The sequence below is a fragment of the Babylonia areolata genome, chromosome 16, assembly GCF_041734735.1.
Source record: "Babylonia areolata isolate BAREFJ2019XMU chromosome 16, ASM4173473v1, whole genome shotgun sequence".
Taxonomy (NCBI): Eukaryota; Metazoa; Mollusca; class Gastropoda; order Neogastropoda; family Buccinidae; genus Babylonia; species Babylonia areolata.
Genome location: NC_134891.1, coordinates 14045686 through 14058570, shown reverse-complemented (window position 1 = coordinate 14058570; position 12885 = coordinate 14045686). Strand labels below are relative to the sequence as shown.

General features: G+C 39.0%; 1 protein-coding gene across 1 annotated transcript in view; it reads right to left on the bottom strand.

Moving 5' to 3' along the window:
• Positions 1 to 12885, bottom strand: part of LOC143290764 (uncharacterized) — a 107971-nt gene that overhangs the window by 53344 nt on the left and 41742 nt on the right. The window contains exon 3 of the mRNA XM_076600275.1: positions 2686 to 2742. Coding sequence (XP_076456390.1) covers positions 2686 to 2742 — 57 coding nt within the window. The remainder of the gene's footprint in view (positions 1 to 2685; positions 2743 to 12885) is intronic.

Genomic DNA, 12885 nt, shown 5'->3' with positions numbered 1-12885 from the left:
GTTTTTTGTGTGTGTTATTTATCCATTCTGTCATCGTAGTTATCATTTCTTGCTAAGATTGTAGTTTTATTAGTCAAGTTCTGTGTGTGATGGAATAAATGTATGTGAACCCTGAATTATTTTAGTCTGTGTTTGTGTTGTCTGGGTGTTAGTGCTGGGCTGGGTGGGGGTTTCTAGTCCGCTCTCTTATAGAGCGTGACAAAATGGTGGAGATGCGGGGTACTTAGGTTAGTTAGGGTGGGGGAGGGTGTGACGTCTTGTTTTTGATTACTGTGGGGTGTTTTTTTTAGGGTGAAGTGTCACTGGGTAGTCAGTTCCTTTTGAACTTTATCAAAGTATAACGTTGTTGCCTGTTAGCGGATAAATGTTAAAATATTTTTATGTAATCAATCACCGACTAAACTCAGATATTCACTTTTCTTTTGGTTTTGGTTATGTCACCCAGACCAGTGGTGAGCTTCTCTAAATCTGCCATACAACTGTTGTTGTTTTTCAGTCATTGTCAGACAGCCAAACTGACTTTGGATAATGCTTTCATTGACAGGAAAGTGGTATGGTAATCTCCCTTGGTTTGTTTTGTGAGTCATGTTAATTTTTGTGGGATATCGCTCATGCCAGTTTTGAGTACTCCTTTGTGCATGTCATTTTTCTGTGTTGCCATTTACCCTGAGTGTTGGGTTCTGGTCGTAGGACCAGAGGCGTTTTCTCAGTTGGGTACTGTCATGTGCCATTCCGGGGGTTTGGGGCTTTTTGCCCAATTGGTTGGCACCCTGATGTGAGGATTGTCTTCATCAACGGTAAGTTAAGATGAGCATATAGACAATTTTAACTGTTCTCTTGTTCTCTCTCTCTCTATGTCCCTCCCTACACACACACACACACACACACACACACACACACTTTGCAAAGTTAGTAAATGAACCCAAACGAAAGAAAATATCATAGTACACAAATGACATAACCTTACAACTTTACCTCCCATCCCCTACCCACCCCACCCCCTACACATCTACACTGATGCAAAGGCAGTAAATGATGCCTGAAAACATACTATTTTATACCGTTTCGAATTTGCCTCCTTGGCACATTGTTTTTGTTAAAAAGCTCATTTGTGCATGTCATAAACTTTGTTCATTTCCAGAAAAAGAGACAGAGACAGATCATTTATAGTTGTACATATAGCAGACAGTTTGTATTATTGTCTTGGTTTGTTTGTTTTTCTCTTTTCTTCCCTATTCCAGATTGGACTTTCTTCAGTTCCTTCATGAGAGAGAAATATTTCTTTTTTAAAAGTAAGCACTTCCCAGTTAGCTTGTACCTTGTTATGCAGGGCTTCTGTAAAATGCTCTGAAGCTACTCATGCATATTCCTAGAAAGCCTCCCACTGATCCACCAACTTGACAAAACAGCTCTGAGTTGCTCAATTGCTCAGATCACAGCAGCCTGCTACTGACATCAGTTACCTGAATCTTTCGCCATTAAAACATTTCCCACATTGACGGAAAATAAGGCAGAATGAGAAATGAAGTTCACCTATTTGCACTCCTTGAAGGAAACTGACTAGATGCTTTCAGACAATTCAAGAAACAAATACCTGAACCAGTTGTTTCTGGAAATGTCTGAAAATCTTAGTCATGTTTGGAAATGACTGATTTCCCAAGCTGACTGTTACAAATACACACTGAAAAAATGCTGGCAAACTTATCTCCCTTAATTTTTCCACTGTGAAATGGTGGAAGTAGATAGATGGATCCTTTTTTTTTTCTGCTTTCAAACATGTTATTTTAACAACATAATCAACTGTGTATACAATGGACCATCATATAATGTCATTTTTACTCTAATACTGTGCAGGGAAAGTGTACTGAAAGTACCCATGGCCTCTCTCTCCAGAAAAGCTGAAAGTACAGGATAAGTACAGTTCTCATGGAAAGAACTGGCTTGCTAAAGTAGCTGGTAGTAACAAAATATATTTAAAATAAAATATTTATATCATATTTTGATTTCAAATTATACAAACTGATTGCTTTGTTGGAAACCCTCTCATAGTGGTATCTTTTATCATGAGAACTTGACAAATTTGAGCAATAAAAGTTTACATTTAGCTTCTTTCTTTTTTTTTTTAATCAATTTTTCAAAAAATTACATCACTCACAGCAACAAATTAGTAACATTTTAAAACAGTATATTGATAATCATCTCCAAGCATACAATCTTATTCTGCCAAACATTTCACAAGAAAGGAAACATATTAGCTTTAAACTGATTGTAATCCAGATAAAAAATGTACTTGCAAACATGTTTTATTTTGCTGCAATGAACTAAGAAAGAGTTTTTTTCCAAACCTGCAAATCATCACACAGACAAATCCTTTAACTATGCTTTGCTAGAGTTATTACACAGTACCACTGATAAAATTAACATGATGGTTTCATCAATGTTATATAATTCGAATGGTAAATGTAAATGAATATGTATGTGTGGCAGCACATGCATATATGTGTTCACAGAATGTAATGTTTTAATGACCATCCTCCCCTTCCACTTCCCACTCGAGGTTTTAGGGGCAAGAGGGAAGGGGGTTGAAACAACATTTGTGGAAAGAATGATATACAAAAGAAAAACAAAGGGCATGCTGTTTGCATACATGTTTCCATGCGGCACAAAGCAAAACATTCAAAATACCTTCTTCCTGCTTGAGTTTAGCAATCTCATGTTCAGCCAGATAGCTAAACTGCTTCGCTGCATGCAAGGACAGAAAAACAACCAACCAAGATGACCCAAAGACTGCCACTGTATGGATATTAAACACAAGTGTTTTATGTTACAATTTGTTCTCTTACCATATTAATAATAGCTGATTTTTTTTAATTAAGATAAAATGAAAATGAAATATAGTAATCAAAATAATCTTCTTCATAGTTTGTTATAGCAAATCTTACCAGCCACAAAAAAGGGGGGAAAAGAAGAAAAATAAAGCAGTCTCATTCTTTTCAGTCAGCTCAAACCAAGGACTGAAACAGCTGAAGTGAAATTTCCTTTCACACATCTGTTCACTTTCACTCCTTGGTTTCGACTGGCTGAAATGACTGAGAATGGACTGACATCTGGTGACAATTACAGAAATGAAATTCAGATAACTTTATTTCTTTTCTTGTATTTTGGTCAGAAAACTTGTTTTTTAAATCATGTTTCCAATCAAGTTTGTTATACACTGTTATGGAAAAAAATGGCATGTATTCCTTAGCAGTATCTATTTCAGATATGTGACCCTCCATCATCAGTTGAAGCAGTAAAGTTCATCTGTTTTCTTCTTAGTTTCAGATGCGCGGATGGATGGACGTACATTTCAGGAGCTCCAACAATTTTCAAAGTTTTTGGCCAACTAAATGAAACTAAATTTCCTAATTGATTAAGAGAAAATTGCATAGTGAACAGAAACTGATAAACTGTCCCTGTTGTGGATCAGGAAAAGGAGATTTTTCTAAGAAGAAAAAAAAAAAAGAAGAAAACTAATTTGCACTGAGTACTTCCACGGACACGGACACCTTTTTTTCTTTTTTTTTTCTTTTTTTTTTTTGCTGCCCCATAATCTGCGCCGTTTCAGTGGCATTACTCCCACGCCGCTCATTTAGATTCCCCCATACACAGCCACACCCGGGTTCGTCCGTCGCAGTTCCAGCGTCGGCAGTCCACAGGGAACCATCGATGTTAGGTCGCCTGGAGGCCACACACCAGAGGAGACCCTGCACTGCTGCTGAGTCACTTCGGTGGTGTTCAGTGGTGCCTGTTCTGTTTTAACATACTTAGGACACCACCTACTAAGCCCCCTACTAACGACAATAATGGCTTAGTCGCGGAGCCAGACTGAGTGAGCGTCTCTCCCAGAGTGGAGATCGCCACCACGTCCCTCAAACAACAGCCCCCCCATGAATCTGCCGACACTGACGACATTGACAGGACTCACCCCAAGCACGGAAGTGGAGGGGTATCGAAACTGAGGTCACCATGAGAGCAGGGCATGAAAGGCCACAGACTTTGAGACTATTTTGTTTATATTGATGACGATGAAGGAGAAGGAGGATGACGATGATGATGACGATGTTGCTATGGAGGTCCATTTTGGTTTGGGACTACGTGACAAGGCTGTACTCTACGCTTCCTGTCATAATGATATCCCGGCGTTAACCAGGCCCGAGAGATACAGACACTTGCAGTGTTGGTCAGGTAATTAGAGCAACACACCCAAAGACGCATCCTTGAAGTGGATGACACTCGACTGTGTGGTCCCAGTCTCCCCATTTAAGCCCACAGCACACTCAACTCTGGGTAGGAGCCGGCCACGGGCCGAAAAACCCACCTCCGCTGGGATTCGAACCCACGTCCTCCCAGCCGTCAGTCCGCGACGCTAACCACTTCGCCACGGCGGCTGGTGACACGGACACCATTTTGTGCCACAAATTTCACTTTCGTTTTTTGTTTTCTGCACCTCTAGAATGCACTAATGCACTAACAACTGACAAAGGTAACAATTTTTGTTTTCTTGCTCTCTGTTTGTGATACTACTAACAGGGGAAATAAGGTGAACATCTCTTGATAACTGTTTTCTGTTTGATATTGTGTTATGTTTCGTTATATTGCCAATATATTATTCGATTTATTGTCCATGTAAAGAGGGAAACAGAGAAACGGTAAAGTTGTACGAAAAGATGAAACCGCAGAGTCAACGTAAAAGTAGGGGGGGGGAGCTCAAGCACACCCAAGAACAACACATCTGGCACAAGCAGAGTTACAAACAGAGAGGTAGGCCCTCCCTGTCTCAACTGACACCATGGCAGTGCCTAATTTGTGACGAACCCTGTGAGGATGGCAAAGAAGCGACGCCATCTATAGAATGCTTTAATTGCAAGCACTGGGTTCACCAAACGTGTACCAAAATCAAGGCTGATCTTTTCAGGCAACTGACAGAAAACAAGAGTCTGCAATGGGTCTGCGAACCCTGTACAGCAGACAAGAGAGAAGGGCAGACCAGATTAGAGACAAAACTTGACAAAATGATGGACATGTTCTGCCAAAGATTGGAAGCAAGGAAGAACAGAAAGAGAAATTGGGGGGGGGGGGGGGGGGGGAAGCAAGAACAGAAGATTGAAGAAGTTGTAGACAGAAAGCTGACAGAAGCTCTAGAAGAACGAGAGGAAAAAGAAAAAAAGGAAGAACAACATAGTGATAGTGAATTTGACTGAAAGTAGCAAGCCAACTGCAGAAGAAAGGAAAGAAGACGATATGAAGGAAATCATGAGGATCATGGACAAATGCGAGGTGACAATACACAAGGAAGAGTTCACAAACTCTATCAGACTGGGTAAAATAGGGGGAAATAGACCCTGATTGTTAAAAGTCACCATGACATCAGAAAAGAAGAAGAAAGAAATAATGAAAAAGCAGTTCACATAAACCAAGGAATCAGTGACCCCAAGAAAAAAGTATACATAAATAATGACTTGACACTGAAAGAGAGACAGAAATTCCAAAAACTGTTGACTGAAAAAAAAAAAAAGGAAAGAATGGCCAAAGGGGAAAAAGATCTGGTAATTAGAAATGGCAAAATAGTAATAAAAAATTTTTTTTTAAACACACAAAAAAATGAAGACTGACAACCGACCAGTTACTGACAAGGGAAATGGGACAAATGACCAAAACAAGGAGTGACTACAATCATAAAACATACTGACTGTAAATAACTGTAAAGATTTTCTTCTCTATAGTGACTGTATAATAATGTATAGTAATGTAGATAGCCCATCCAATAAGTTAGAAGAATTTAAAATAAGAGTCAATGAGATAAGACCACACATTATTGGCTTAACAGAAACAATTCCAAAAAAACCAAAAAAACAAACATACTTTTTCGATGTAAAAGAACATGGCAGTATCCCTAATTACGATATTTTCACAAATACAAATGAAAAGAGAGGAGTAGCCCTGTACTTTCACAAATCACTTAAAGCCCAGGAATATTCTATTCCAAACAAGTCTGCTTTTGAGGAAAGCATATGGTGTAAATTTAAAAGTGCAAATGATGAGAAAGTATTAATTGGATGTATATATAAACGTCCAAATTCATCAGAACAGAATATTGAAAAAATATTTGAACTGATAAAATCTAAAGAATTGACAAATTTTCAGAAAGTTTGTATTATGGGTGATTTTAATTACCCAGCTATACAGTGGGATGGTTCATGGACAGGCCCTTCTGATAATAATTTTATAGAATGTCAGAGAGATGCTTTCCTGACTCAAAAAGTGGCAAGACCAACAAGAAATAGAATAGGTCAAAGACCTAGCATTGTAGATTTAGTAATGCTGAACGATACCAGGTTGGTAAGTGAAATCAAACACCTAGATCCTCTAGGAAAGAGTGGCCATGACATTCTGGTTTTCCAGTTCCATATTTCAATGGTGAAGTTAAAAGAAGAAATTAAGTATAAATTTGACCTAAAAAAAGGGAAATTATATTAAAATAAGAGAAACAATAAATAAAATGGATTGGACATACATGGAGGAACAAGATGTTAACAAGTGCTGGAATGACTTAAAGATACTAATACTAAAATCTATGGATAAATTTATGCCTAAAATTACAGGTAGACAAGAAAAGAAATTAAAACCCTTATGGATGAATAGAAAAATAATCAGAAGCATAAAAAAGAAATATAAATTATATAAGCGATTCTTAAGAACAAAAACATAGACCGTTTTAAACTATTAAATTTCCAATTGGTTTAAAAGTGATAAGCATTTTCGGTTAATTTATGCTGCATATCATTTCCTAAAGGATTTGGGTGTGCTAAATTCATTTAACAAATTTGCCACGTGAAATCTCGATTCTTTTCCTAGACATAATTAGTTATTCAAAATGGCCGCCTCGCAGAACAGAAAACTCCTTCAGGCGTTGGTGGACACAAACTTTAGTGTTTATTTCAAATAATTCTGAACCAAAATTTGAAAAAACAAAACAAAACATATAAGCATTTCAAACTTGTATTTCTCTTCATAATTGTAAGGACTGGATCATCTTTCTATCAAAATGTACCCCCGACCCCTCCCCGCGCAAAGAAATGAAATAATGAAAATTAACCTCTATGTCTTTTAGTTTTGATTTGAAATTCTTTGTACATGGGAAATGCAAAAACAGTCAAGTTTGAGTTATCTGAATGATAATTACATAAGTAAGCCTTTGACTGACCAAACTAAACAGCAAAGGAATCAAACACAAAGAAAGTGGTAAATACAAAGAAGGTGCCAAATTCGTACTATTTTGTCTGAAGACGGACTGAAGTTGCTGCTAGGTTTTATATCTGTCAGTTTTCTTGCAAAACAGTACCTTCTCCTGTGCCAATTTGCTAAATCCAATAAAATCTCTTGATAAAGCAGATGCAGCCAGCAACGTTAAATTAATAGAACAGAGACCTAACTATTCACAATTTTCTGGTTCAGTTCGTGTAGTTTCGCTTTTTGTATGTAAATGATAGAGGAAAAATGCCTGCTGATAACAAGAGACTATGCTCTTTCAGTTCATGCTTTCAGGTATTGCTGTTTCTGCAGACAGTCACCAGTGCTGCACTTGCATGCACCAGTACATTGCAGTTTGTGCTTTCTACACTGGCAGTTACTCCTTTGACACTGTGTTTTGCAACCGCAGCTAATGAGATAAATGCAGGTTTCAGGCACTGCTGGAAGAGACATCAGAACAGGTGCAAATGCGCCATTGCTGATGGTCCATCCCATGGTCTCTGGTTTGGGCAGCACTGGACGTTGTTTGTCAGCTTGGTTCCAGACAAGTGCCTGGTAATGTGCTTGCATGATATGGAACAACAGGGTGTCATGTGTTGGTGGCAAGGTTTCCAAGGGCTGGGCTCGAGCAAACAGAACCAACCTTGCATCACCTACGGAAGCAGTGTCCATGTTGTACATTTTACAGATGAAGGCCTCTGCATCAGCACACGCTTGGTGAGACCTCTTCCAAGTGTTGCAAGGAGGGCATGATGCTCTTTGAAGACTTGCAAGCAAGATATCTTGGTATGGCCAGCCAGGAATGATGTCGTATCATTTCCAGTAAGTGAATGAAATGCCGGTAAGGCACTGAGGAAACTGTTGTCAGAGGAAAGTTGATCTACAATGGTGTGGGATTGGAATGTACTTTCTGTTCTTTGACGTTCCCGCTTTCATCCACACTTTTGAGCATGGCATTTTGTTGAAGTGGGCGAGGAGAAGGACCAGCACATCCGTATCTCGTGCAGCAACAGCAACGCTTGAAACTTGGCTCTTCACACAGTGAAGAATAAGCCGAGTGTCGGCCTCCTCGTGTTTGGCTTCTAACTCTTCAGTGTTTACATCAGGAGTTGAGGACTCAACCTGCTCTTCATCACTGAAGCCACCAGAAACTATAATGATCTTGTTTTCAGGTGCCAGAAGGATCAGTTGACGAGACAAGAAATTGGCCAGGTCAGCTTTGTTCTCTGCAAGGGCAATGAAGTTTTCCCACTTTGGTGGTAGAGGGACTTCTCTGCTTTGGATCTCTCTCCTCATGGGTACTGCATGCTTGCCTCGTTTCTGTCTGGTGCCACTCTTGATGGACATTTCATAATACCTGTCAAACCCAACATCAATTCGAGTGAAGACAGCACCACTCTGAAGAACAGATTCAACAAATGTGTCAGCTAGGTCACCGAAGGTCTTGGCATTTGGTGGCTTTCCAATTGCAATCACAAGTGCGTGGCCATCAATGATGAGTGTGGTTTCTTCTCCAAGGTCAGCAGATTGAAGGTTTGGGGGGCAAGGTGTGTCACTAATCACAGCATCTGCTAGAAGGGATTTCTGACCAGAACGGAGGTTGCCAGTCATTTCTGCTATAGCACCTGGGGCAGAAAGAAGCTCATGCTGTAGTTTGTCTTGCAGATTGACGTATCTTCCAGCTCTGTATGCCGTGATAAGTCATTGTAGAAACTGTCTGTCGGCCTGGATGACTCTCTGTGCACTCGTCTTGGATTGCTTTTGTTCCACTTCGAACAGGGATGCGAATGTCAGGCATTTGTTCCTGTGCAAAGTGTCTCTGAACTGCACTTGTCGGTCGTTGCAGACAACAAGCCTTTCTTCAATGAATTTGATCAGCTGGCCTTGACCCCTTTCCTTGACTGTCAACAAATATTCAGTGATGTTGCTGGGGATAACGTCCTGTGTTGCAATGTTCTTCAAGTCTGTGGATGCCTCGTGTGTGAAGAGCTTAAAGGTTTGCAAAGTGTTCAGCAGCTTATTTTCATCCCTCAGATCAAGCCTTTGTCTTGCCGGGTTGCACTGATTGTGTGTGAAGTTGTCATCTTGTGATTGTGTGTGAAGTTGTCATCTTGCCTCAGTCCTAAGGTACATTTCGTTTCACTGCTGATGCGATGTCTGAGGTTGTAGGAGAGGGCCCACCTGTTCAGCGCTGTGGTTGTTTTGGTGATGCCTACTATTCCACCACCCTTCTTTCCTGTGTTGTTGAGCCATTCCTGACTTTGGTCAGGGTCAACTTGGTTGAACTGTTGAGGTGACCTCTTGACCACTAAGTTGCCCTTTTCAAACTCCGCCTTGACGTTCTCCGGCAACTGATTCATCTCACTTAAGTAGATGAATCCCCATTTGGCCAAAAGCATGCAGATGTAATTGCCAAAGGCCTTCTCTGTGTGCTCTGGTGAAAAGTTGGAGAATCTGGACCATCTACATGTATGTCCACCAGAACTTGAAGTTGGGATTATCATTGCTCAACACAAGTGCATCCACAGCCTTGCTGAAGTTTGGAGAAGCAAACAACTTCATCAGTCCATCTGTGCCATCAGTGGACAGTTCATCCTGTATCTGTCTTTCTAGATCTTGGTCTGTGTCTTTGATGAACATCAAGAGCTTGGGAACAAGCAATCACCAAAGTGCTTGAAGTGTCAACTTGTGTCCTCTCATCCCCCAGGCATAGGACTTTCCAGACATCACCTGTTCTGCTGTTCCTGGACCAAAGATGTTACTTTCAATCCAAGCTTCCAGGAGACCTGATCCCTGTATGTGCTTTCCAATAATCTGAAGAAAGTTCATAGCGGTATGAAGACTTCCTAATCTCACAACCAGAAAGTCCTGGTACTCTGGTTTGGCCCACTTGAGCTTCATCAGTCTCCAAAAGAGGGCTTCGTTGACTGTTATAACAACATGGTGTTGGCCAAGTTGTCTGGCGATGTGCTTGCATCTCAACACAACTGTGTGAAGCATATCAAGCTGATGAGCTGGCACTTGTACGACTGGCATGTAACCAACTGTTGTCATCTCAGGTGAAACATCGCTGTGACTTTGATTGAAGTGGGTCCATCTTGATGGACATTCTGATGTCTCAAACGATATCAATCCAGTGCTTGTTGGTGGTTTGTGGATAACATATTTATATCAACAGTTAATATCAAGAAGATATTTCAGTGTTAAAATCTGTTTTAATTGATATAAATAACTATTTTGGGATGTTTAAAGCAGTATTGTTTACTTTTGGTTGGCTCAGCTGTTGATTTTTTTGATAAAATGTACATGTTCGTTTGGCGTGGCGGCCATATTGTTTAAGCCGTTACCATGGGAGACTGGAGCAAGGCAGCGCTTGGCAAATTATAGAAATTGATTCTGCATACCTTAAACCTTCAGAACAACAAGGTTGCCACAAATTAACCAACAATGCCTACGGGTATTGGCTTTTCCGAAAAAAGAAATAGGCTGTTACTCATATTTATGTTATGTAACAGAAAGGTATAAGTGCTGTAAGCTCATTAAAAAAGCTATATAAAAATTTTAAAAAAAGAGTGCGAAAGAAACATAGCAAAAAGCTGCAAATATAGCCCAAGAATGTTTTGGAAGTGTGTACAGGAAAGAACTAAGCTAAGAATGGGAATAGGAGTACTGAAAAAAGAAGATGGTAGTTTAGCAGAAACAGGTAGGGAAAAAGCAGAAACTTTAAATAATTTCTTTGCCAGTGTTTTTATGAAAGAGGCTGTTACGAATTTACCTAACCTTGGAGAAAGTTCCAGATCAGGAAATATTAATGTATGTCATCTAAGGGTCACCCCTATGGCAGTGGACAATAAACTAAAAGCTTTAGACCCATATAAAGCACAAGGACCAGACCAAATACCTTCAAGGCTCCTAAAAGAGCTGAGCAAAGAGTTGGCTATTCAATTGAGCATCATGTATAATAAGTCACTTGAAAGTGCTTCCATACCAAACGACTGGGAGATGGCTGAGGTAACAGCTATTTACAAGAAAGTGTCAAAACAAGAACCAGGTAATTATATATAGACCAGTGAGCCTGACATGTATAGTGTGTAAGATTTTAGAATCTTTTATTAGAGATGCAATGATTTCGCTTATGAAAATAAATAACCTTTATGTAGAATGTCAGCACGGCTTTATACAGAATAGATCATGTATAACGCAACTATTAGAAGTAATCGAAGATCTGACTAAAATGACAGATAGCGGTAAATCTACTGACATATTTAATTTAGACTTCAAAAAAGCATTCGATTCTGTCCCACACGAAAGACTGTTATTAAAATTAGCCTCGTATGGTATTACTGGTAACTTACTGAACTGGACAAGAAACTTCTTAACAGGTAGAACACAATTAGTTAAGATAGGAGAAGAAAAGTCAACTTGAGCAAACATAATCAGTGGTATTCCACAGGGCAGTATTTTTGGACCAGTACTTTTCACAAGATATATATAAACGACCTTCCTGATTGTATACAAAGTATGTGTAAAATTTTCACAGATGACACTAAAATTTACGGTGATGCATGCAACAATCACACATTAGAAACTGATTTATATACACTATAAGAATGGTCTGACAAATGGAACCTTTATTTTAATGTTTCAAAGTGTAAAGTAATGCACATAGGGAAAAAAAATCCAAACAACAATTACCACATGAAAATAGAAAACACGACACAGAATATTGAGAAATGACATAGTGAAAAAGACCTAGGAATAATGTTTGACAATAAACTTTCCTTTGATACACGTATTGATATTATAAATAAAGCCAATCAAATGATTGGTGTAATTAAGAGAGCCTTCAATTACTTAGACAAAGATATATTTCTCTATTTATAGAAAGCATTAGTTAGATCACATGTGGAATATGGTAATACTGTTTGGCACCCATACCCTAAGAGACTATCTGTAGCATTAGAAAGGGTCCAAAGAAGAGCAACAAAATTATTAAAAGAATGCAAGAATATGAGTTACCAACAAAGACTTACATACTTAAATCTACATTCACTGAAAGGGAGAAGAGTAAGAGGAGATTTGATTGAAACTTATACGATATTAAATAACATAAATGATGTAAATGCAAGACATATCTTTAAAATGTCTGACTATGAGTATGACAGTACAAAGAACTCAGTAAAGAAAATTTGTTTAGAACACTGCAACACCAACATTAGAAAAAATTCATTGGCTAACCGAATTGCACAAACATGGAATGCACTACCAATCGAAGTTAAACTTGCACAAAATAGTAACATGTTCAAAAATCTCCTTGACAACACCACCTCGAAAGAAAATTTTTTTGACTATGATGAATAAAACAACCGCCCAACAAAAAACAAAAGATGAAAATAAATAAATAAAAGAAAATGAAAGAAGTGAAGATGAAGATTTGATGGGACATAAAAAGGCTGAGAGGTTTAGGCAGATGACTGCCAGTCCCTATACTACTACTACTACTACTACTATCATGGAATGAGTCGCTTTGCACCTGACCAACTTTGCCGCCAGCAACAATTTTAGGCAGGTGGGGGGTCAGGTTGTGATTTT